Here is a 27656-nt window from a genome sequence, read left to right as displayed (position 1 = left end):
TATGCTACTTTCTACTTCTAGCCTAGAGAATTCTGGAGAAGAGCCGCATGATTAAATCATTTAATCCCCATTCAAAATTGTAATTAGTCAGCGGTTAGGAGTCTGACTCAAATGTTTTGCACCAAAAGCTCTTTTATTTCTGGGCATTATTTAGGTCGGCTACTTAGCTAAATCTTATATTAGTATTATTAGTGTTCATAAGGAGGAACTGTTACCAACTTAAAAACTTTATAGCTACATTTGTCCATTTATTTCCATTTCTTTTGCAGCTATTAAAAAAAAAATACATGTTTTCACCTGCCAGCGAGAGCCTTAACTGGTTCTGCAACACATTGGAGGTTCATGCAATCTCTCTCCAGACCCCCCAAGGATGTAATCCCACCCTGGCTTCCCACCTGCAAACACCAAGAACAATTTTTGACTTTTGATTAAAATTACTGCCGGACTGCCACAGAGAAAACACACATATGTGTCAAATCCTGATCTGACTAACCTGAGTAAAGTTGAAGTCAAATCATTTTACAACATAGGATTAATGAATATATTCACTTTTATTATTAAATTATACATCTATACAATAGATCCTTAATAAAACTGCAGCTATACAAATCATTAAGAAGTAACCACGTGATATTACCCATTGCAATATAACCAAAACACTGGAGAGGTATGTATTCCTTTACTGATAACTGGAGATCTGCAGACCATCACATCTTCAGACATACTTAGATAACAAGGACATGCACAGATGGGGCCCAAAGGATCAAGACCCTATCATTTGACTATGCCACTCTCCTGTATCACTTTAATTTACGTACGTGTCAAGCCAGACGGTGGGGCTCCACTATGGTAACAGTATTTTGGCTCTTTTCATACATCAGTCCATCAGTGCATTGGTCCAAAAAAATTTAAATCAGAGTGAAATATCTTCACAATTGTTGGATCGCTTTTCCTTGAAATTTTGTACAGACATTTATGATTTCTAATGACAGGATACTCATGAAAAAAAAAAAAAACAGTTACCGTGTTCCTGTCAGCCTCAGATTCAGCTTTTGTTGCAATAATGTCTAGCGTTTTAAGTTCAAACTACAACCAACGTTGACAAAGACAGCTAACCTGCCTAAGAGCAGCTGAAGCCAATGGATAATAATGAGCTAAATCTGTAGAGCTGAACCTGACAAGCTGGTTTTGACATTTCTCTTTTCCTCTGGCATCATCTGCAGATCGAACTTAGTATTTTTAGCCCCACTAGCGGTAAGGATCTAAAAAAGAAGAAGCAAAATCTCCATTTTTTCAGCCATGCTTTAATTTTTGTGCATTACAGGCTCGCAGGTTGGCTCTAGACTTTTTGCCTTGTTTGTGTGTGTGTATGGATTCTTTTCTTAGGATCAACCAGTGTATAATAAGGTATATAAAAAGTATTCTGCTTGAAATATAGAAAACACCACTTATCCCTGTAATCCAGATAATAAATAAATCATTAGGTCATAGTGGCCTTTTTCTTGGTTGCAAAAAAAGCTCTAAGCACTGCTGGCTAGCGCTGCAAAATAATGGACAAACTGAACTTTTGTACCAGTACTTTTTGAGTTTGGTACGTACCGGGTCTACACTGTGATGCGTCTTAGAAATATCACAGCTTTGCAGTTTGAGTCCGAACTTCTCCTGCCGATTCGGCTTTTTTACATAACCAAGCTAGCGATTGAGATAAAAGCTGCACAACCTCAAACAGTGGTACAAACTCACTCTAGTACTGTGACAAAGTGTAGTAGGTTAGGTTGTGACGGACACACTGACCCTGGAGTTTACTGTAAGCTGTACAAGCACTTAAAAAAACTTGCTGCTGTGATTGATTCAAACTGCAAACTTGATTTGCATGCTGGTTGAACCAGTTTCCGTAAGTACTTGCTGAGCGCAACACTTCCTGTACATACCAAACTGCTGTCCACTTGCCAAAGAACACCAAAGATACCGCTTGGGAGTTGCAGAATTTGCCAGATTTGATACCAGCATCAGTGTATGCTGATATTTTTTAGCCTGCAGATACCATTAATCTTTTACCTTCATTGGTATTTTATTTGTTTTTGCTTGTTTATTTTCTGTTTTGGATCCTACTGTATTTTAACAAATGTTTATTGTCTGTAAAAGGTGCTATATCAAATAAAATTATTATTATTATATTACTGGCTGCTGCAATGTTGAAATTTACATCCCCTTGCTGTTTGCGCTTGTGTATATGACTGCTTTGTATTTATTTAAATATAATAATCCTCTCCATTCATTTCTTATTTCTGCTATTTTCATGATACAATATACACAAGTGCTTTTGGACTTGTATGTTCTTGAAAAATAATACATAAGCCAAATTTTCACATGGAAATAAAATCCATTAATGTCATGAGTAATCAGCTAAAAATGTCCTATAACTAAATATTTGTGGTCTGAACGGTGTATAATGCTTTCTGAGGGACAATACTTAAAAAAAATCCTAAAACACTTACATATTGAGAAAAGATTACAGGATTTAGGTATGTCAATTTTTTCCCATGCTATTTCAAACAGTCCGGGGTAAAATAAACCCAGTGAAAGAAATTAATAAATTACAGAGTCACCCTTTACTGATGGTCAACTGGCCGATGTTGTGCGTGACTAGGGAATTCAAATATCTTTATTTATATATATATATAGATATATATATATATATATATATATATATATATCTATATTACAAGTTTATTCTATAGTAGTGTGGTGGGTTGCAGAACTGAATGACAAAAAGCTCTTCTCTATGTAAATGCGATTGCTTTTGTGCAAATCACACAAACAACTTCTATAATGTTCAAATAAAACTTGTATGCAAATTAGGCACTCATACAGTATAGGCAGTATTGTCCCCTTTTCTTCTTCTACCACATTCACCACTACTGAAAAAACAAAGACAGCAGCGAATGCATCTTACAGGCCTGACCTACATTTCCTGACTCGCAAGTCCAATTTTAGTGAGTCCCACTGTAATGTGGAAGTATTCAGCATTTCAGGTTTCAAACAAAATGTTTTAAGTTGTGCGCATTCAGGATGGACAGCAGCCTTCCGCTCGTTGCACTCATGGTGTCCCTTTGTCCACCCCTGCAGAACATTCATCTTTTTGCTTTACACATTTTGCAACGACAGAAACCACAGCAGCTTGATTCTGACAGTTTCACCAACATCAAATACACTAACAGCTGTAAAGATTCAGCCATTTGCTTGTACTGGAGCATTACAAGAGTGGACTAACAGGCTACAGTTTTAAGTGTTCCTGGGAGACTTCCAGGGCACAGAGATGTTTTGTTGTAAGAAGTCCTGCAGCCGCGCGTCCACCTGTTTCGTCCTTTATAAGAGAGAGGTAAGTTTGTGGCTGAGGTCCACAGAGTGCACACTGCAGTCAGATGTAGTACTCCTTCATGCTGTCCCTGACTGAGTTGTTGAGGTGCAGCTCTGTCCTGTAGTCTGTGTACATGCTGTGTCTGTTCTCCTCTTTGATGCTGCTGCTCCTCTGGGCACGCCTCTGCTGGTAGAGGAGGCGGCTTATCACAGCCAGAGCGCACACAGCAATGAAGACCACCGCTGTGACCACACCTGAGAACACAGCAGGGAACAGGCATTAGTAGAGATCAGGGGACAATGCTGACAAGGCTGTCCCCCTGATCCTTGTCTCGCATCGCCAGACCTTCCTCTACAGCGCTGCGGAGGAGGGTCTGGCTAGTCCACACAGCATTCCGGGATGGGAGAAAAACATGCTCTGGTTTATTAGCATTTCTGTAAACCAATCAGAATCGTCTTGGGCGGCGCTAAGCCCCGGACACAATGACGGTGCCTCTGCAAAATAGCCTCAGGAAGGAACTTGTTTTGGTGGAACACATGTACGTTCAAAAGTAGTTTTAGTCGTGCAACAGAAAACTCAGATTGGACAGATAGTCTAGCTAGCTGTCTCTGCAGAGATCTGAGGAGCAGTTAACCATAGTCCTCAGAAATCCACCGGAGATTAGAACGCCAACACAAAGAAAGCCAAAGGTAACCGACATCCGGCCGAAAATGAGGGACATCTGGCGGAATTACCGGCGGCACCTGAACAACCCCGTAAATGAAACGTCTTCGATATAGACTACCCTGATCCTGATCTAAATTGGTTACAGTAACGTCCATTTGCTTTGACTCAAGTTGACTTTAAAGCTATAGTGCGCTATTTATAACTATTCTATATTAAAGAATGTCCGATACATTCGAGCCATTGCCAAATGAGTTGATACGAAGCTAATTAAGACTATCAGCTCCACACAACTCTATCTCTATTTCTCAGTAGGGCTATTGTGTAGCTAAAATGGTGTAGCCCGGCAACTTTTGCTATAGTCTCTATGGTAGGCTAAATATGGGGGACCAGTAACTTCCTGGAGTCCCTGCTGTTTGCCACACAACACATAATTCACACTTTTCACATTAGATACAATGTGTTAATTAGTGAGCATTAGAGGTGCTGGAAGGCAGATTGTGTTACCTTTGGACAAGGCCAGGCTTGCTGTTTTCCCCCTGCCTCCAGTCTTTATCCATAGCTAAGCTAACCATCTCCTGGCTCCAGTATTACGGTTCGCCTCATCAAACTCAGCAAGAAAGCGAATAAGCATATTTCTAAAATGTTACATTAAGCTAAACCTTGTTCTGTATCTAGTCACAATAACAACACTGACCCGCTCTGTACTGTGTTGTTACGTTTGGGTTTTAGATCTGAAGTGTATTCCCCAAAATGTGGAACTATTCTTTTAAATGATTTGATTGCTCTCATACTAATCTTGCAGATCAGCTCGGGGACATCTGTCAACAACAATGTTTAAGGAGATGTAAAATGCAAAGCTGAGGTTTCAGTTTTAGAAAAGCACACAGAACTCCTTTAACATCATCGACTTCAAATCAATTTCAAAGAAAAACTGCGCGAGTGGCAGTAATGAAAATGAGCTTGAGTTATCATGAGACCAGGAAGAAAAAAAAGAAATTAAAACGGAGGCAAATGGAGAGAATGACAAATAACAAACAGCTGGGACTCATTTTCAATTAAGCAAAGAAAAATAAACCAGCACAGAAGAGAGAAAAACAAACCTGCTATCACGGCCAAATCCTTCTGGGTGCTGTTGCCATGCTGCTCCTTATCTTTATTTGCTGTTACGGTTTGATCTGGAGAAGCAGACACAGACAAATCAACAGACATTAATGTCCCTATCATACAGGAGACGCATGTCTGACGTTAGGATCTCTGAAGTGTAGTTTGTTACACTTCACTGCTCTAGAAAAACACAATTATATAACAAGATAACCACATTAAGTTTAGTTAAAGCTCAACGTCTCTCCTTCTCTCTGAATAAGCCCAAACGTGTCTGTTTTTTGTCTCTATACACTGACATTTGTAATCTCCTGCAGCAAAAGCTTGATTGGTCTTTATCGTCTGAATAGTCTTTAATGCTTTTAGGTTGTAGAAAGTCCTCTTTACAATGTCATTTTTGGCGGAGATTACGGTTAAGTTTAGGCAAGAAAAAGTGAGCATTATGCGGCAACGAAAGTTAAGTTTAGGCATTGAAACGACTAGTTAAGTTTAGGAAAAAGTTCGTAGATGGAATTAAAACACTCCCAAGGAACACGCATTTCCTGGGTGAAAGTATTTTGTTTTCCCCGGGAAGCAAACTCCACTCTCTGGCCTGAAAGTCCTGTGTGTTAACGCCCACAGGCTGAACAGGCTGCATCAATACACAACAATAATTACATCCACCAGTGAAATGTTTACATATGTAGCTCAGTGCAAATTCTTTCAGGAAGACCTAACAAATAATCAGTCTCTCCTAAAGCGAATCAGCGCTTGAGGCGCTCTCCTTCTGATAATCCAATCAGGAACGGCCAAAGATTCACAGCGTCACAACACTGTTTTAAAAGCGCTTCTCTCCCTGTGCTATCATCTGTCATTTCAGAAAGGCGTCGTCCCTCCTCCTCCCCTTCCACCTCCCGTCCTAGTTATTCTACGGCTGTCGCTCCAGTGCCTCCTCGGTCTGGTCTTCCGGCCCTTCTCCACTGCCACCGGTGTCTGGATTCCATTGGGGGGTTACATCATGGTTCCCTACCCCTATATTAAATGTATTAATATAGCAAATGTATTAATACAAATGTATTAATATAATGATGGAGTTCAATCTCCAATACAATGTTCAAATTATGCTCTTGTACAATAAAACATTTTGCATATCTGCAAAGTCTCTCCTGATTGAATTATTTATACTTTTATTCTCGTGCAATAATCACATCCACACCAGTGAAATGTTTACATTTATTTATATTTTTATTCTCGTGCAATAATCACATCCACACCAGTGAAATGTTTACATTTATTTATACTTTTATTCTCGTGCAATAATCACATCCACACCTGTGAAATGTTTACATTTACTCTAGAGAGCTATACAAACTCTTATTCTAGTACATATTACATTTGATTTATTTATCTTATTATGTTTGAACCTGTGTTGTCGGCTGTGGATGTTTGTTTGCTTAAAGTTGTTTCTGTAATATTTTTAATATGACTATATATTCAAAGCCTGGCAGAGCTTGACCTGCGTTAAACCCTGGTCAGAAGGAGGGCATGCCAATTTACTGTATTTAAGGAAAAAATCACACACTTTAAAGTTTAAAGATCTGTTAGAATTTAAGACTGCACAAATACTCTATGAAGCAAAAAATAAACAGCTGCCTGGAAACATACAATTGTTCACAGATAGAGGGGGGGGCGGTTACAACTTGAGAGGGGTTTTAAACATGAAACAAAAGTATGCTCGAACAAAGCTCAAACTGATTGTGTATTTTGATTTGTGGGCTGCTTTTGTGCAATAGTAAATAGTAATAGTAAATGTGTTGCAATTTTTAAAAAAAGGTACAAAAGATGTATTTTTTAAAAGTACAGAAGTGAGGCAGGAGAGTGAAATTAACAAATGTTAATGCTTCTTGAGTTTTGTTTTTGTTTATTCTTCCTTATCTTAATAGCTAGATAGAGTAGGACGGAAACTGGAGTAGTATTTTTGTATTATTTAAAATGGTCTGTTTGATTTATCTTGTTTGACTGTGTCGTAAGTTGTGGTAAAGTGTAGGGGTAGGACCTGATAAGCCTTAACTTAAACTTAAACTTAAAGGCTTCTATCTATCCCTTTTCGAACGGGTCGAGTATTATGTTGAAATTTTGTTTATTTTTGTTATGTATTTTCTTTCTATATATATATGTATATATATGTATATAATTATTTTACTAGTTTGAAATAAAGACTTTATTCATTCATTCATTCACTCAGGGTGTTGATGATGAAGGGTTAGCTGACGTGTGTTGACACATTTAACTTGTGTGGATAATGAGCCTTGAAGCAAGTGGCTGCTGGTTTCATTACATGTTAGAGCTCCACAAGACGATCCGTTTCATCTAGCTGCCAAATCGACGACAAAAACGACTTCTGTGCATCAGCCAACTCTGAGCTCAAGTTGGCGCCTTAACAGACAATTAGGACCGCATCTGAAAAGTATTTATCGCACATGATGTAGTTTTATATATGTTGTGGCAATATGGCTCGATGTACGCAACACCCAGAACCCGTCCATCTTGTGGGCGACTTTATGTCAAAACGTCAATTGCTGCACCTTAGTAAAAAGCTCAAACCATAACTGTGTGCTCCATTACAGTGCATCCGTTCACACAGAACAAAATATGCATACAAATAATTAGGAGAGGAGATTTATAGTGTAAAAATACAGTACATTTGTGTCACAGTTAAGATGCAGGTGTAGACAGCTCCATTGGCGAAAATGGAAATGCATCTGTTCTGTGAGACAAAAACAGCTGGATTGTGTCTTTTTTAGACAGACTGTAATTAACTTCACAAGTTACACGTTTTAAAGAACTAACAGTTCAACATGAAGCCAATTAGACTGATAGCTCTCCCTATGAGTAGATTTGTTCATTTTCAGAAAGCCTGGGGCCTGCAACACAAAGACAAGTTAGTACAGTAGTAGCTATTTTTGAGGCTTCACTCAGGTTTTCTGGTAGCACAAAACTAGGTAACTTTTAACCAAGTACCTCATGTTGTTTAAAGGTAACCCACTCAAAAGAGTTTACCTTTTCCAAAGTAAGCGGATCATTTCTACTGCACACCTGACACGGACAAACAAGTAGTTCCATAAGCAGCAGTTCCTCCGATGGACACTAGATGCTTTCTCCAAGAAACTATTTGTGTCTGATGCACGTCAAAACATCCACACCCAGGGTGCAATTTTCCATTTTTTTCTGTAACGTGAACAGTCTATACTGCCATAGAACGATAAAATCCGAGCGGCAGTTGCTGGTTGTATTTAGAGCTCCAGGACGCCGCCTACCAGCAGCAGTTGGTTAGCCGCCAATAGGTGACTGTGAGCCAGGAACAGGCACCGCCACATGACGGTCCTTTTAGGGGCCATGGTAGTTGAGTTTAGCCAGAAAAAGTGAGCGTTGTGCAGCGATGACAGTTAAGTTTAGGAAAAAGGCCGTGGTTAAAAGACTCCCGCGAAGTGAACTCTGCTCCCCGGCTTGAACACGCTGTGTTTTATGTTGACACAACGTTGGGCTATTTCATTTTGGGATTATTTTCCATTGCATATCGAAGTTCATAAATAAGTGTTTTGGCATGGCTGGCCAAGTGGCACTATATCCATGGTATTGAAAGGGAGATTTAATTTGTGCATGTTTTGTTTTGCATGATCAAAAAAATGCTTTTTTCCCCCAAAATCGCACCCTGCCTACACCTATTGTTTTCTGTGTGAGAAGCCCACACACAGACTCTGCCTTAACTTCTGTCTGTGTGGGGCTTCTGATGTTTGCTACAGGCGTCAGAAAACAAAGTGAAAATATGCAGTGCTGTGAGTGGAGGTTCACTGCAGCCAGAGAGAAGGAGAGAAAGTGGCAAGAAAGAGCTAAATAGATAAACAGCAACAACACAGACTTGACAGCTTGTTGCAGGCCAAAAGAGAAATTAATTAGGGCTGCAACTATCTTTTTTTTAAATTGTTGATTAATATGTCACTTATTTTTTTTAATTAACTGTTATGTCTATGGAATGTCAGTTAGTGCAAATCTCCCTCCATAATTTCCCTTCAAATAACTTGATTTGCCAGTCACTCATTCAAATATTTAATGCACAATCACATAAGGAAAAGCAGCAAATCCCCACACTTAAGAAGCTTAAAAGAGAAAATGTTGCTGGATAAATAACTGGAAAAGATCAAATCATTATTACCATTTTTTGTCATCAACTAATGGATTTTGTGGGGAGGGCAGAGCTGCCACCTTTTTCATCTCACTTGAGTTTGTAGGCCTAAAGAAGAAAGCTCTTGTTTTTGATAGGAAACTTCAATTTAAAGAATGTAAACTAAATTCTGGAATTCAGAGTGACCTACAGGTAACCTCAAGCACACCACGCACTTGATTTTAGTCAACAGTTTAGAAAAGAGAAAGAAACGCACAAATGTTTGTGCATCAAAGAGTTGCCAGCTCATGTGGTTCCCAGCGTTTGTTGCTCAGCATGTAGCTCGACCTGGACATGACTAGCGGCGGTGTGCGTGGGCGGGTTAAAGAGCAGAGTGTGTGTGAGTGTTTACCTTGCAGTGTGTGCGAGGTGGACTCCGCCAGTGCTCCACAATTTGATTGGACCAATGGACCCCGGATGGTGACCAATGAGCTTCCTCGATTTGTCAGCGCCGCCTTCAGCGGTGCAACGTGATTGAACTGGACCGAGGACAGGCAGCCAATGAAACCTTTAAAAGCTGCTTGCATTACTTCCTCATTGAGGTTCTCCCTCCCTACAAGGATACAGATGATGGGTGAAAATATATGTTATGTATTTTTATGAATTACTGTACTTTCTGTGTTACCAAATCAGGGATGACTAAGGTTGGGTACCGAGACCCGGTGCTAATACGGCACCGGTGTCTTTAACGACCGGTACGGACTCCTCACTAGGCTTCCTCAGTCATTGTATATTTTAGCATAGGTAAAGCTGCCAAAGCTGAACATTATCCAAAACTCCATTTCTCAGACGAGCGTCAATTTGGGAGCTTGCATGCCACCACTCCTTCCTTCTCAAATGCCTTGAAAAGGCTGTCGTTTATATATAATATCACCGGGACCGAAAGGATATTTGCGTCGGGTATGGCTGCAGCCTGGAGACCTACCGTCTCGTGCCCTCCCGGCTTGGTGCAGTCCGCAAGCTTTGACTTTTCAAAATAAAAGCTTGCGTCTGGTCCGTTATGTTTTCGTACAGTCTTTTGGATGTTTTTGAACTAAACAGTACAGCAATCATGCTAATGAATAAAATAATTTTTTCATCAGATGTCTTAGTTACAACACGATGGAGCTAGCATAGCAGTTTTGTGTTTATATGTGCGAGCGGGATTTATTCAGTTTGGGGAATCCCACGGTCTCTAAAGCTACATGGAGCTACATGGATAAATATGCACCAAACAAGCCACTTTGAAATGTTGCTGTTCTCATGAATACAAAAGTTGGGTAACCCTCCCCCTTAGACTAAAAAAAATCGGATGACCCTCCCCTCAACAAAGAATAAAAAAACATGACCCTCCCCTATTTTCCTCTGGTGGTCCATTCCATAAATACCGAACGGACCCTTAAAAAAATTAAAAAATAAAATATTTTTAAATATATATATTCATAAATATATTATATATATATATATATATATATATATATATATATATATATATAAATCTTTTTAAAAGTATCGGTTCAGGCACTGTTTAGGCACTGGCACCGTTTTAAAAGTATTGTTTTAGCACCGGCATCGGAAAAACTCCAAACGATACCCAACCCTAGGGATGACGTGGGAGTTTTTTCAGCAATTTTCTCAACATTGTGGGAGGACTTACTGGTGACTTTGCCCAATGTCAGGGATCTGATTAAGATCAGCTCTGCATCAGATGACAGTGTGTACTTTCTGTGGATGTCCTGGTCGATCTGGTTGAGTGGAGAGAAATCAAATAACAAGGCAATTACAAGAAATCTAAACCGATGTAACACCGGCAGCAGCAGCAGCACATTTCAATACATTATAGATTGAGAATCGTCTTCTCTACAGCTTCATGCAAAACCATATCCGCCTACAGTTAGCTTTGAAGTGATTTAGACCTTTCGCTTCTGCACTACCATGCTGACTCAGTTGCATCACTTAACGTGGTGATCTGCAATGAAACACCGCAGGATTTTAATTACGTCCACTTCCGTTTATAAAATGCTTTAGAGGAGCTGATGACCCAGCTAAGAATTGATTTAATCGCAGCGGAAAATTCATTTAAATACCCTCTCTCAAAAGTGTTTTGATAGCAGGTAGAAGATTCCACTCTAGTTCCTCAATGATGTGATAAAGTAGTGTCATTGTACAGAGTCCGATTAATTAATCTAATTAATAATAATCAAATAATCATATATATATATATATATATATATATATATATATATATATATATATATATATATATATATATATATATATATATATATAAAATCAAATAATTAATCACATTGTCTAGCTATTCTATTATTTGCTTTTACCCACTTAGTCAATGTATCCACATTATTGATGATTACTTATCTAAAATCTCATTGGTGAACTATTTTGTAAAAGCACCAATTCTCAACCGTACAATATCGTCGCAATATCGACATCGAGGTATTTGGTCAAGAATATTTCTGATTTCCTCCATATCGTCCAGCCCTAGGTAAAGGTAACACAAAACCATCGACAGGGATCGCAAAACTTGATGCGAGGGAATGCAAAAGCATTACGAGGTAAAAAAAAATGTAAAAAAATAAAAACTCCCGCCGTGACCTTTCGGCGGCTCCCCACTGCTCACCTGTACATAGAGGTTTTTTCCCACTCGGTGAATTCTGATTCGATGGAGTCGTCCGTCTGCCAGGTTAGTGAGGACGGGGCTGAACACGTCTGGACTCCTGTCTGTCTGAAGGTGATACCATATCTGCAGACTCCCTGGACACAAAGCACGAAAAGACATCCTTTCAATGGTTCCTGTGTAGAAATCCCCATCTGTGCCACAGACTCAAGTCCAGTCCACTGACATGAAAACCCTACTTTGGCTTCAAGTATTTGAATATTGCATTATAATGCCAATATGAGAAGAGAATAGACCTCTTTACCAAAATCATTTGGCTGCTGCTGCTTATATATAAATAGACCGCTGTATCTAAACTTCTTCAATTGCTTTTTGAGATACACAAATATTTATCTCATAGCTCTTCGCTCCCACACAGAATAAGTCAATATGTGCTCAGTGTTCCTCCCACACACACAATCGTTGCCAGATCAAAGAGTCAGATAGCTATGCATTGTCAAGTGAAGCCGGGTCAATATTACAATTCCCGGTCGGTAGGTGAAGGGCTTTGTGAAGTGATTCATTTCAAATCCTGAGAGTACTCCTATAGATGAAGGTCACTGTGGATGAAGTGTCTCCTCTGCTCTTCAGTGTTTACCAAGACCCGAGGAACATGGGAGTTCTGATTTACCACAAAAGAGTGTCTTAGGACACTGACTCTGACTCTGACTAACAACTGCACTGTCACTCAATATGATACTCGGAAGTTTGGATACAGCTTAAAGGCTGTCAGCTTAAAGCTTTGAAGTCTTTTTGGTGTCAGAAACTGAAAACGCTGAGATATGGCTTTGACAGCAGGAAATACTTTGTAACAAGTGAGGACCTTTTTCTGGATTTTTCTCAAGACCTAAAGCAGGTCAAAACAGTTTAGTTCATTTGCAGTTGGGTCTTTTTTTCGTTTTATTCTTTTATTGTTTTGTTTACTCTCCAAGATCTTTTTAAAAAATGTTCTCCTTTGGATATACAAGGACTTTCATTGTGCATATGTTCTCGTGTAATGTATACGACTGAAGAAAGATGCAGCGGAGGAGCAGAACCGCGGAGGGTAAATCTATTCATTAGCCCATAATCAGTTTGCACAAAGTTGTGGGGGCGGCTCCGGTATTATATTCATGCTGGCAGCAGCAGTTAAGATACACATTAGCTGTTCACTGCCAGCCACACTTTCTGTTCTGCTCAACACCTTTCAACATGCAAATTAACTTGAGATTTCCCAAGAATGATTTTGAGGTTTTAATATGGTAACGTGTTAATTAAGTGGCGCCTGGGTGGTTCACCTGGTGGAGCGCGCGCCCATATGTAGAGGTTTAATCCTCGACGCAGATGCCGCAGGTTCGACTCTGCCCTGTGGCCCTTTGCTGCATGTCATTCCCCCTCTCTCTCCCCTTTCATGTCTTCAGCTGTCCTATAAGAATAAAGGCCTAAAATGCCCAAAAACTAATCTTTTAAAAAAAAAAGCTCCACTACACCTATGTGACGCACACTCTAGTGAAGCCTATCGAAATACACACACAAGTGAGCCATGTCTCTGTGTGTGACGTAGTGTTTTTCCTGCATTGCATTATGATTTGGTAAAAGCAGGCTGCATGCTTATTGGCTCACTGCCTAAAAGTGTCAAAGTTCGGTCCCCAGCCCTAGCAGAGACACCCCATATTTCCACAATGCTGCTGTAAACCCGTTTGAAGTGAATCAGGTCAGTTTAAATGTAACACATTTAATGTTACTTTTAATATTTTCCTGTATAATACTAAAAACGAAATGGATGTCCTTGCAATCGGTTCTTGCTGGAGGTTAAAAGTAACCCTACCCTGGTAGCTGGAGTGCAATGGGATTTAGATTGAATCCTTTTCATTTAAGTGAATTTTTCTGCCTAAAAACGACAACCTCTGGCATATCTCGTTTGTGGTGCAAATGTAAAGTGGACCAGCCCACTGTCAAGGCAGCAATCTCTTATGTATTTATGCAAAATTATTTGGTTACCATGGTAACACATTTGTGTCAGCCTGTGACTGCAGGGATTTTTCCTGAAAATCAGAAACTGATAAAAAAAAAAAAAGTTACATTAGAGAACAGTGTTAGGATTGTGTCCTTCCTCAACAACCCCTAAAAATAAGACCCATGTCCTATTTTGGTCTTGTTTCTACCCACCTGTCATTATTTACTTCATATGAGATCCAGTTGAAGTTTAACGTTCACACCCACCTATTACTTTGTGTCTTTTTATCACCAGACATTTTTTATTTTTTTTACATATACATACACATACGTACACGGACGTGTACACATATATGCATACACATATACACACATGTATACACATACAAAGATAAATAAAATGACAATGACATAACTTAGAGAGAACAAAGACAAAAAAGACAAAAAAATAAAAAATAAAATAATAATAGGGGGTTGGTTTAGTCTTTACTTATCTTACGCTTGTTACTATGCTGTAGTAAGTTGTGATGCGCTTTAATACAAACTACATATTTCAATGAGATACAACACTTTAATTTGTTAACTATGTCGTCTGTTGTCTTTAGGACATGGCTGCTAAAAAAGGTGACCATATTAAATTATACTCATCTAGAGAGTCTACAAGATTACTCTTTCAAGTTTAGCTATTTTCAACAGTGCATCTATCCAGTCTTGAATTTGTGGAGCACTGCTTTCTCTCCATTTACAAAAAATCTGCTTTTTGGCAACAGCAAAGGCTACAGACATCCACTTATTGTGATGTTGATTAGGCAATCTTGATATAACCCCTATTATACAGAGTGCAGGGTCAGGTTGGATACAAATTTTTGACACGTCACAGATTTTTCTGAAAACTTCAACCCAAAAATGTTGAACAGTAACCCATTCCCATATCATATGTAGGTATGACCCTTTATCAGATGAACATTTCCAACAAGTGTTGTCTGGCCTCAGTCCAGCCCTCCACATCCTATTGGGAGTCCACTGATACCTGTGTATTGTTTTAAGCTGAGTTACTATAAGTGAGACATTTTTAGATATAGACTGAGCTCTTCTCCAGACTGAGCTCCATTCCTCCTCAGTTATATCACATCTTAGATCCATGGCCCAAGCCCTTTTAAGAGCAGGAAAGTTAGATGATATTATATTTATAACCTCTTTATAGATATTTTTTATAAAAATGTTAAATATCTTTTAGTAAACATTTATCCCAATAGGATGTTTTAGGCGGTTCTTTTGCATGATTCCTAAAAGTAGTAATTGCACTTCTCAGTTGGAGATACTGTAGCTCCACCAAGGTATTTGTTTAGGAGAGATTTCTGAGTTTATTTCTGCATATGCTTTAAACCCTTTATCATTATAGAGTTCAGCTACTTTATTAATCTTATCCCCATATAAACAGTGCCATCTAATTTGTTTTCCACCTGTCTTAATAGATGGGTTATCCCAAATCCCAAAGCTTAAGCATGGGTGGGTAAGATCTTTTCTGCACTGTTTTATAAAGAGACAATGTTTTAATTGATTACGTAGGTGTTACATATTTCAGTTCAATACTGGTCCAAGATGGTTTAGGTTGACTAGATCTAACTGGCTTCAGAAATGCGTGTAAAGTGAAGGCCCAATGATACAACTGAACATTGGATAAATTGAAACATCCCAGCTCTCACATAGACTTAAATCTTTGTCTTTTTTGGGAATCACAATTATAGAAGCTGTATTAGAGATTCCAGAAAAAGATCCTTCTTGGATAACATTATTAAAATGAGCCAAAAGCAAAGGAGTGAGTTTTTTTTATGAAACGTTGCGTCAAATTCTTTAGGGAAACCATCTTGACCAGGCGATTTCCCAGAAGCCATTTGATGAATATCTTTCTTAATTTCATCAATTGTAAAATAATTCTCCAACATATTTCTTTCATCAGTACTAATATAAGGTATTTGTATACGATTAAGAAAAAGCTCCATGTTCTGGTCTGAGGATAGTTGGCCGGGAGCAGCAATATCTGATTTGTATAATATTTCATAATACTCTTTAAAGATAGAATTAATTTCTTCATCTTTAGACACAAGGTTACCATGGTTATCTTTCAATGCTGTAATTTATGTTTTTTTTCCTTTTTTAATCTACAGGCCAAAAGTTTAGTTGACCTCTTACCATCTTCATAAAATTTGGCTTGTGTTCCTAATAGCAGTTTTTCAGCTTTGCTAGTAAGTAAAAAATTAAGCTGAAATCTAAGTCTTGACAAAGTGCTCATGTTTCCCACTGAGGGTTTCATAAGCGCTTCCATCTCAGCAATTTTTAGCTGAGCTTCAGTTTTCTTTTGTGTTTGTATCCTCACTCTATTTTTCCGTGATTGAGAGCCAATTATTTGACCTCTAATATATACTTTGTGTGTTTCCCACAGTATATCACCAGACATACGCTGTGACTTGTTTTTTTATATAAACAGATTTTTTACAATATACACCTGTCTTAGAACTCTCTGCAAACCATGTCTCTGTTGTGGAGCTGTTTTACAGTCAGACAGAGAGGTTAAGTAAAACAGGATGCTGACATAGTTAATTACTACTAATTAATAGAGATCAGCACTGTATAGCCAGCTTGCTTTTGGTCAAAACATTTGCACTGATTCCACAATTCAAAAAACAAGAATTTTAAAAAAAATAACGAAAAAAGGAAACATTTGAAGTTATTTACTTCACCCCCACGAGCAAATCCACAAATTGCTTATTGGGTTGCAAAAATTGTAAATAATTGAGCATGTAAGCAACGAACTTCACAGCTGGTTTAATCACTGAGCTACTTGGCTGGAAAAAAAGGTTTTTATCCCGAGCAATCATGTACCTGAAAGCAACATTTTGACCTCACTGTCATCATGTGGAATCACATCGCAATTTTATCATATCACTGTGGGCTTCATATGTCAAACAGTAGGTTTCCATCCAAATCATCGCTGCCGTATGGCGATGTAAAGTTTGAACCATGTAATATTATGCTTTGTGGCTTTTCCCCTTTCCTTTATTGTGTTATATATCTTTTTTGTGCATGTAATAGGTTTACAAAGTGAAAAAGCCCAAAGTCCACCCTAAAGGGATTTACCATCTCCAACAGAAAACACTGTTCACAAACTGCTCCAAACAGCTCTATTGTAGTCCAGCCTTTAATTCTGTGAAAAACGTGACACTTTGTAACACACATTATAATGCTCGCCTAGCTGCTAGCGTGGCACGCCCTCATACTATGATTCTGACTGGCTAGTAGTCCTTACCTAGGTAATGCGCATGTGCGACTCCCAACAAAGATGGAACAGAAGTGAGATGTCTCACTCTGTAGCTAAAACAGAGAGCTCAACACACAGGGTGAAAAGAGGAGCTGCAGCAATGTGCAGTACAACAAAATATGATGTTTTTTAAATATTAAACCATGTAAACCTATTCTGATTTAACCTCTAAATACAATTATGAACCTAAAAATGAGCATAATATGAGCACTTTAAGCAGCATTGCTTTGGTTGAGTTAACATGGTGGAAGATGTTTGCTAACCATGCAGCTGCTAAATGTATCTGTCTGGCTGAATAAACTGAGTTAATGTTTTCTCCACCTCGGCGATAAAGGCTACAGATAACATTCAAAGAAGTATATAAATATTTAATTATATATGCCATTGCCATAAGTTATTACTGTGTGGCAGGTCTTTTTTCTTTCATGCTATTAATGAAAAAACCTGTATGTACCGTTCTTGGCGAGGATGACAGCGATGTATTGCTGGCTGAAGGTGCTGACAGTGAGCAGCATTGCCGGCCGCTGGGAGGTGACGAAGCTGAAGGCCACGTCCTCTCTGGCTCTGCTGCTGCTTTCTGTGGAAACACTCGAGGCCTGCGAGCTTCTGTTCTGCATCACTGAGAAGGGCTCCTGGAAGGTGTAGGTCACTGAGGACTCCATGTCGAAGGACACCGACACCTCTGCACACACAGAGACACAGAGGAAGAACAAAAAAAAATGTCAGTGCCGAGAGCTCTGTTACAACTCTTTCTGAAACAAGATTAAAAGACTGAAAGCCAGCTCATGGCCTCCAGAGGCCGCAATGTTCATTACGCCTCAAAATATAAAAGCAACAACACAACCTCATCGAAAGCGGGGTAAAAAAAATGTAGTTTGTTCCCAATGGGAAGGCACTGTTTGAATGAAAATCTGTCCAAAAACAATGTTTTTCTTCAGAGGTGTAGCGGTGTGTATATGCAGGGACACGAGAGAGCTCAGGTGGATTTTTACTGTATACCTAGCCAGAGATACGCATTAGTCTCTATTTTGCAGAGCAAAGCTGCAGCAAAACATAATGTATTCTGTGGCCTTTTTATGCACACAGGACATTTCTGTTCCCTGACTTTAGCTTTTAAGTCCTGAGACAAAGTGTTGTCTATAAACTAACTCACTCACTGAAAATGGATGAGCAACTATCATGCACACACACTGCTACAAATGTGAAGCAAACACATCAAAGCACATTATTAAACGTCATCTCCATGAAAAAACACCCAGACCTAATGTTGACAACAAACCTGCGGCTGCAACAGACATTCAGTTCCCTCAACAGACATTCAGTTCCCTCAACAGACATTCAGTTCCCTCAACAGACATTCAGTTCCCTCAACAGACATTCAGTTCCCTCAACAGACATTCAGTTCCCTCAACGAAACTCACCTAACAAGCCAGCTTGTGCGTATTCTGTGTTTTGTTGTGTGAAAAAAAGCCACATTTCTTACCTAACAAATTAAAATACATAGCTCCTGGAGTTAAGAGAGAGTAGCGGAATGTATAAAAGATTGAAGCCACAGTATGCCAACATACAAAGATGCCATTACATTACTGTCTTGTTTGACATTGCTGCAATTACACATTTACAATGAGAGGGCCTCAGTTGTACCACAGTCTCTGCTAGATGCAACTGCTGCATATAATGGCTACGTAAAGTACTAATATATTTATAACCTGAATAAATACCAGAATATCAAACTGACAAATTGCTTTTCAAAGAGGCAACGTTCCTAGTTTAATCACACAGTTGCTTTTAAAGTGGTGTACTTTCATTTTGTCAAAATTTCAGAGCTTTCAAAAGCTGCCATCATTCTATCACACAGCTGAAAGCATTTATTTAAGAAGTGCATTTTGCTCCTGAAAGTTGAACTCCCAGAGAGACATAGATCAAAGTGAGAGTCAATAACCTATAGGTGACACATCTGACAGGCAGCACAACAACACAGCTAACTCTGCTAAGATCCAAGTTGTAATAAAGAAGAAATATCTTTGAACAGCAGTCGTTTTACTATATTCTTTTCATTTTTTTCCTCCATAAATCAATGCTATTGGTCACCCTTTATGTCCGTCCGTGGGTTTTTACAAAATTTTGAAACAGACACGAGGTGATTCCGTCTAACTTTGTCTGTGAAAAATGGCTCAAGAAAATGTTTTCAAATCAGCCTTTTTTCCTTTCCTGAAAAAATACGGTTTTGGACATTTTTGCCCAACAGCAACGGCATTTAACACAATGAGCAAGAGGAAACTGTGTGGTCTGTTCCATTTGCAGCCAGAAATGTCCATCTCTTGTTCAGAATACGTCTTTAAACTATTTCTCTCTACCGTGTCTATAGGACTCTTTTCTCAGCCTGCTGCTCTGGTGGATTTCAGTTGTATTGGTATCTGTGCTCTCTTCTGTGCTCCCATACTGCAGGAGATAATTTGGTCTAATGCATTTTAAATGTGCTTGGAGTCTGGAGCCAGGACAAGTATTAATTGCCTCTTGCATTACTTGCATTTTTATTGATGCGCTGTAATGGAATAACCTTGGCAATGATTGATTATTTGTTGCAATCAACATTAACCTAATCAAATGACATTAATGGTGAAGCTTTTGTCGTCGATCGGCACTCACCTTGATTACAGGTGGTTCCACCGTAGGCGGACTGGGAGCAGTCGCACACGTAGCCGTTGCTCTTCTCGATGCACCTCCCTCTGTTGTGGCAGAGGCTGCTGGAACCGCTGCAGTAGCCGGGACAACCTGAGGTCACTCCCGGCGTCATCTTGGCCCTCTCCTCCAGATCAAAGCTGGCGCCGTTGACGGTCAGAGTCCTGATGCAGCCCAGGAAACCTCTCTGCTGGGATGCTGTTCCTCCTGAGACGAGAACAGTTTAGTCAGGGTTTTCTCCTGCATAGAGGAATTTTTGGCGCCCCCCCCCCAAAAAGAGGTTTTAGCCAGCCCCAAAGGAAAATCACCAGCACCAAAATGATTAGAACTGAGAATTAAAAATAGCAATTCAAATCCTCTCTAAATGCGTTTAAGAGCAATTTACCAAACAACCGTTACCCTCTGAAGTCTAAGGGCATTTATAGATATCTTCTTGAATTCTCCTTTTAAGGTATTTGCATATAACCTGATCCCCATGTGTTTCATATTAAAATGTTCAGAACAAACTCATCTAAAGTGATGCCCAAATTTGTTCCAGAGCAATGTGTAAAGAGATAATTTGGCCGTAAAGCAGAAATATTTCTCAAATTTCTTGTGAAAACCCAATACCTACACTCAATTGTTTTGGCGCTTGAAATGAGTTTACAAAAGTCTTGGGTTCCGGCCCCTGCAGCTCATTCAGAACGCGGCAGCTCGACTTGTCTTCAACCTCCCCAAGTTCTCTCACGCTACATCGCTCCTCCGCTCTCTTCACTGGTTACCAATTGCGGCCCAATTGGCAATTATATATATATATATACATACACACACACACACAGAGTATATATTCTTAAAGCTGCACTTTATGGCTCTTTGTAGTTTTGCTTATTTAAAGCTAATGGACTTGCACTTACTACTTGTTTAAAAGCGTCATAAATTACATGTAATGTAATGTATTGTAAGTAGCGTAATATATGAATAAAATAGCAAATACATTTCTAAAATAATATTTTGTAATATCGCTTTTTGAGTAGGAGCGTTGTCAAACATCGATTGGACTCGCCAGTGCGTCTCAGAGGGTTAAACAAACATAAACTTGAAAGCTAATCTTAGTTTTGGTGATTTAATTAAGTGTTAATTTAATTTTGTTATTTTTTGTTGTTTTTTGTTAATTTGGGGTTTTATTTTCCTTAAGCATAATATACGTATTTGTTTATCAAATTGTCAGAAATAACAGGTAAATGCATAGACTTCTGTCAAATAAGGTAACACAGACTATTTGCTTTTACTGTATGCGGACTGATCATGTTTACTGCCATGCAAAGTCCACCCCAAAAGGCCCATTCTGAGCCAGGAAAACCCTGGCTAGAGCCAGGAAAATCCCTGTTAGTCACATCTAATGCTCGCTGTCTATGCTACAAAGCATCTATGGTGATTTGACAACGATGATTCCCTTTGCTGATGAGGATTTACGACAAAAAATTACTTAATTCCACTTCTGCATCTGGGGCAAATCTGCAGGCACTAAAGCCTGTGAAACCTCATTAAGACCAAATATACAATGGAATAAACTAGACGGGTTTCCAAGAGGCATCACTGTGAGATGCACATAGAAAACAAAGGTTTGCGTTGATGATTTACGCTTCACACAGGTGGGAGACTGATGACTTTTAATTAAAATGTATCACATTGTTACTTATCTCGGAAAACAAACACATACAAACAGGTGGGTATAATTTCCTTACATGATCCCCTGAGACTGATACTCATAAAATAAGGCTTCATAATACATATTTTTAATTTGTCTGGCATATTTCTAGTGTTATATTTTGATGACACAAACAGCAGGGATTCCATACATGCTTATGTTACTATTATTGATATTTAGAGACACGTCTTTCATGCTATTAATTTGCTTGCTGCTGATGGTCTGGGACACACACACACACACACAGGTCCTTTCTCACTACATGAAAGAGCCAACTTTGTGTAGTCTTGGTTAGTGCTGCTAGCTGCCGTTTCTCACTGTAAATCAATGTGTCATGTTAGCTAGCTTTAGCTGACAGATGTCTATCACACTTACCTTAGAAGAACATAGAAATGTTCCTCTAAAAAGTAATTTTTCTTATTTCCATCAAGTTGCTTTATTCCTACTGGATGTGCTAAAATGTCTACATATAGGCTAAAAGATGTTTTCAGCCCCTATATGTGTTTGATACAGCCTTTTAGTGTAATTACAGTATAATTATAAAGAAACATTACATAGTAAAATTCAACTTATGTTACTTAAAGAACAGGATGCAGCTGTCACTGTTAAAATAAAAAATGAAAATGTATGGAGCCTTTTAATAAATAATGAAAGGTACTACATTACTACTACGATTTATGGCATGCAGACACGAAGAGCATATGTTTGCATTTTCCCAGGCAAAATTTGGTAGTGTGTCGTACGCCAGTTAAAAAGGAAGCAGGTGGAGATTTTTCTTTTGAGAATTTTATATTTAAGGGTTACATTTTGTGGTAATGGTCGATACTGGGACAGGATCAACGAAGAAAAATAGAAAAGACTTTAAAATAAAAAGCAGACGCGGGAATTGAAAGGATTCCAAACTGATCCTGATTGGGCCCTCCATCCTCAACAGGTATGTAGTATTTTATCGATGAAATACATTGCAAGGCGTGGTTTTACAGCAATATATGATTTTACATTAGGGGCTAAAACAAATTCTACTTTGTTTCATCAATGTCATAAAAATTGACTTTAAAAATAAGCTTTCAAAATGAATGCACGAGCTAGCCAGATCGTAATCTATATATCGACGACATTTCATTTCCACGTTTGTGCCGGTGTAAATTCCGTCGGATATCCGTCACCTTCCGCTTTCTTTGTGTTGCCATTCTAAACTCTGGTGGATTTATGAGGACTATGGTTAACTGCTCCTCAGATCTCTGCAGGGTAAATCCAGACAGCTAGCTAGACTATCTGTCCAATCTGAGTTTTCTGTTGCATGACTAAAACAACTTTTGAACATACACGTTCCACCAAAACAAGTTCCTTCCCGAGGCTATTTTGCAGCAGCACCGTGGCTCCGTCCGGCGCTTAGCGCCGCCCAAGATGATTGTGATTGGTTTAAAGAAATGCCAATAAACCAGAGCACGTTTTTCTCCAATCCCAGAATGCTGTGTGGACTAGCCAGACCCTCCTCTGCAGCGCTGCGGAGGAAGGTCTGGCAGTGCGAGGCTAGCCAGATCGTTACGATACGAGGCGGCGGTGCTCACGGAAACCAACACAAAACACAATCAACACAAAATGAAAGTTCCTTGTGGTTGCTTTAATAGTGTTACATAATATACTGTGAAGCTATTGAATATTTCAAACAGTAATAGTGGTACAGTATGTGGAGTAGGTGATAAATTCAACATTAATTGCAGTGTACTGAGCTTCAGTATTCTATTATCATCACATTCCTCAGGCTGTAAGACTCCTCAACTCATCCTCTGTACTCCATCATAAAAATGGCTTTTATTTTGTTTATCTTGTGTAGCATAAAGGGACTACACTGAGCAGGGTTTTTTTTTTTTATCAGCCTGTGTTGTAAAATGACAATAAACAAACATTGTAACCTTGTTTGTAACCAACAAGCTACATCTTCAGCCAAATAGTGCTCTATTTAAGGATGTGTTATACGTCTCAGGTAAAATACGACAGGAGTGTAAATGTTATTTTTTAACCTGTCTGGTTAGGTCATGGTAGATTATGCACAACATGGATTTAGAGTACCATGTAGGTACAATCATACAATGGTATTTTGTCTCATTGAATTTATAATACGTTCTAGATTTTATTTCTTTAGGGAGCTTTTTATTTTATAAAAGTTTTTGTCATCTACTTTTCCAAACAAGCAATACGTTTTAAACTGGCAGGGACATAATAACATATTCATGTTAACATTATCTTCTGAGAGAATATCGTAAAATTATACCTTTGTGCGTTCTTATGAAAACAATTACATCTTCACCTAATGACAAGTTCATCTGAGATCAACAGAGAATTACTGCTTCCATTTGTCATTTCACTCCTCTGATAAATTATTTCTGAACGTAAATGACCCATTAAGCGCATGAACTGTAGGCCTTGGGTAAAATGGAGAACACGTGGAAAAAAAAAGACATTTTTAAATGGGGTCTGTCCCCTCCAGAGGCCTGGTGTATTATTAAGAAGACACATTAAAATGTCAGAGAGGGTTGAAAGGCTGCTGGAGAAATGTGAGAGAGGAGAAAGAAAGCAGCCATGCTCCTGAACCGGAGCAATAATGAAAAAATAATATAATACATTAGCTCTTCACAGCAGCTTACAGGGCAGGTTTGTATTTTTTCAAGACTAATAGTAATTGTTAGCTGTAATCACTTCTCTCTCCATTTTAGCTGTGAAGAGATACTTTAAAGTGTGACTACATTGTGAGAAATTGGGGACAAAATCCTGTCTTTGCTCCGTTAACAATTCACAATAAAGTTCAGCCACAGCAAATATGGGACTTCTGTCGAAGCCTCGTGTTAGCTTCAGCTGTACTTAAGAATGCATTTTGGCACAGAACGAGCATCCTGGACTTTTTTTCTTCTTCCCATTTCTCACGGTGTAGTTGTGCTACAAAAGGATCACTTCAAGGCCAGTTCGGAGAGGAGGAATGATTACGACGAGCAATAACTCTTTCAGAAGTACATGTTATTGTTGTATTAAGGCACCTGAACCTTTCCTTCAAAGCTGCACCAATCAATAATGTTATATCAACAATGGCAAAAATGTGAAAGGTGTTGTTCCTGGTGATAAACCCACAGAGAATTATCCCCTGACTCTGTATCTTTCAGCTCATTGTTTTGGTTTTAATTCAACAAATAATTACGCTTTGGTTCTCTCTCACTAATCTAATTTCTAGCAGCTGTTTTTTTTAGCACTACCTGCCTAGCACCAAACAGCACAGACAAATTAGTGAGTAGCTGCTGAACACAGTGGAGCATTTAGCAGCTAAAGAGCCAGATATTTCCCTCAGGAGTCTCCGGAGAGCTTAGGTGGAGAGAAAACAAAGCTAAAAGGAGAGCTAATGTCAGGCGACTTTTATAAGGTGATAATATATCAATGTTCATTCACTGCAACCTGCCCTCCCCACCACCCCCACCAACAACAACAACAACAACAAAAAACAATCAATTAATGCAGTTTTAAATAAACCCATCTCTGGTGGAAGTATAAATTCAGTCTGACAGCGAGCCTACCTACAAACAGCTGGCTGCTGAGCCGTAAGCGGAGGTGTCCGTCAGCCGGAGCCTCCAGGAAGCGGAGGGGGAGCTGGTCGACCTGCAGGGAGGCCTCCTTCACGTTGCGCTCTGCCCTCACGTAGTGCCACTGTCTGTCATTCAGAGGGAGGTGGGACTTCACGGACAGGACCGCTGGACCGTTTCCCACATCAAAGGAGAAAGTCACCACTGAGGGAGCTGGAGGGCCAGTGGGGAATATCACACACACACACACACACACACACACACACACACACACACATACACACACACACACACACACGCCAGGTCAGAGTGAATGTGATATTAGGTTTTTTATGTTCCTCTCTATCCTCACTTTCTGATGCAATGTGATACAATGCTGCTGGGAAAACTTGATGACCTGAATAGATTTATGAGGGGGCCCAGCTGACAGCTTGTCAATATTTCACAACGTCTGCGATGCTGCAGTAATACATAATGGCTCCAAATATCCTGAGAACTTCTCCCTCAGGTTTGTGAAGAAAACACACTGTAATCAACTATTTTAAATCCCTTTTAACAGCCACAATAAATACACTAATGCACTGCTGAGGACTGGATAAGTACTTGATCTTTAATGCATAATCCTAAAAACCTTATAACTGCAGCATATTTCTTTATTGGTGCTCATGTAAACAAGTCAATATTTTGCATAGGTATATTTGATTTGCAGCATTTCATCTCCTCGTTCCTCAAGTAAGTCTACAAGGTTATCTTTAAAACCATCTGGTGTGTTTATTAAGGCTTCACTACATGGGTAGTAAGAAATGCTTTTAATGTCTCCTGCAACAGCATGACATAGCTGTTGACGGTGTCATTAGGATTACATCACGCTGTGCAGACCTGACAGACTGCTTCTCGGGGAAATTAAACTGTCAACTACAGTACACCTACCATTACCATCCGGGAAAAGCAAAAAAAAAAAAGGAAATCACTAACAGCTTTCGTGAGTGTTGTCATGTATGGCTATTTTTTGCATTCTGTGCTCATGTACTTGTCATGAACTTCTCTTTCTCTACTTCTCTTCTCAACATCGACTCACAGCTGAGCTCCACTCTGATGAAGTCCTTAAGGCCCTGGTTCTCCAGAAACACTCCTGAAGGAGTGCTCGTCTTGAAGTAGAAGGAGATATCAGAGGCGAGCTCAGCCTGTAGGGTGGGGAAGTAGAGGTAGGAGGACTCCTGATAGAAAGACGCTGCGTTCCATATAGACTCTGAAAGAAAAGGAAAGGAAAGATGAAAGTAAAGTAGGGAAGCAACAAACAGATTATCTTCCTTATTAATTCATCTGCTGATTATTTTCTAGATTAAGTCATTGGTCTATAAAAAGTTATATATATATATATATATATATATATATATATATATATATATATATATATATATATATATATATATATATATATCCCAGTTTCTCAAAGTCCAAGGTGATGTCTTTAAATATCTTGTTTTGTTAGCCCCCCAAAATATATTTGTTTTAATATGACTTAAACAGAGAAAAGCACGTCTGCCTTTTTTTAAGATTAAGATTTTTTGTAAGAATAGTTTTTGGGCATTTTACGCCTTTATTATATAGGAGAGCTGAAGATGTGAAAAGGGCGAGAGAGGAGGAACGACATGCAGCAAAGGGCCGCAGGTCGGAGTTGAACCTGCAGCCACTGCGACAAGAACTTGGCCTTTGTACATGGGATGCACGCTCTACCAGGTGAGCTATTCAGGCATCTGCTATTGTTGCATGAAAAATTACTTGAACAATTAATCGATTATCAAAATAAGTGGCAAATATTCTGTCGATCAGCTAATCGATTAGTCAACTAATCGTTGCAGCTCTAAAGTAAAGTGGAGGTAGGAAGACTCCTGACTGGAGGAGGCTATAGGTACCAAATAAGGAATCTCATTTATTAGAAAGAAGTGGCAGGGGCGCTTCTGGTATCCCTTTAACCACCGGTGCTCATGGAAGGGAATGCAATTCACAAAAAGGAAGAATTATGATGAAAAAAGACACAAAAAAATCAAGTCCAGGCACTCAAGGTTGGTAGACACTGTGTAGACTACACCCTGAGGAAGGCTCAAGCCGACACGCGTTGGTGTATTTTTAATTTCTTGCCCTATTTATTAAAGGCCTTTTATCACTTTTTGGAACCAACCTTGAGTGCCTGGATTTTTTATGACTTTTTCTGTCATAATTCTTCTTCATTTTTGTGAAGGAATGTCATTAGTCAATTTTTTTCCCTCACATCGATTCCTCACATTTGCAACGACGAAATACGAAAAAGGAGTTCATGGAATCTGATCTGTCACCAGTGTTTCTGGTGTTACCTTCTGGTGGGAAACAGGACATAAACGTTGGTCTCTGGTGTGAAAAGTCACAGAATTTGTACACCTGACCGTCTCAAGATTTTGCAATGGTATAACAACGTGACTCTATTTGATTTCCATTGAAA

At 39.1% G+C, this 27656-nt stretch overlaps 1 protein-coding gene across 1 annotated transcript in view; it reads right to left on the bottom strand.

The window, feature by feature from the left end:
* Nucleotides 1–3283: 3283 nt before the first annotated feature.
* The window catches only part of cntnap5a (contactin associated protein family member 5a), a 105074-nt gene continuing 80701 nt past the window's right edge, over nt 3284–27656 (bottom strand). The window contains exons 16-24 of the mRNA XM_031308520.2: nt 26256–26426; nt 25172–25390; nt 19889–20128; nt 17694–17921; nt 11950–12083; nt 10966–11053; nt 9682–9882; nt 5128–5202; nt 3284–3615 (exon numbers count right to left, since the gene is read on the bottom strand). Coding sequence (XP_031164380.1) covers nt 3422–3615; nt 5128–5202; nt 9682–9882; nt 10966–11053; nt 11950–12083; nt 17694–17921; nt 19889–20128; nt 25172–25390; nt 26256–26426 — 1550 coding nt within the window. The 3' untranslated portion in view covers nt 3284–3421. The remainder of the gene's footprint in view (nt 3616–5127; nt 5203–9681; nt 9883–10965; nt 11054–11949; nt 12084–17693; nt 17922–19888; nt 20129–25171; nt 25391–26255; nt 26427–27656) is intronic.

The sequence above is a fragment of the Sander lucioperca genome, chromosome 8, assembly GCF_008315115.2.
Source record: "Sander lucioperca isolate FBNREF2018 chromosome 8, SLUC_FBN_1.2, whole genome shotgun sequence".
NCBI lineage: Eukaryota > Metazoa > Chordata > Actinopteri > Perciformes > Percidae > Sander > Sander lucioperca.
The sequence above is the reverse complement of the archived record's forward strand: the minus strand, read 5'-3'. Positions and strand labels throughout refer to the sequence as shown.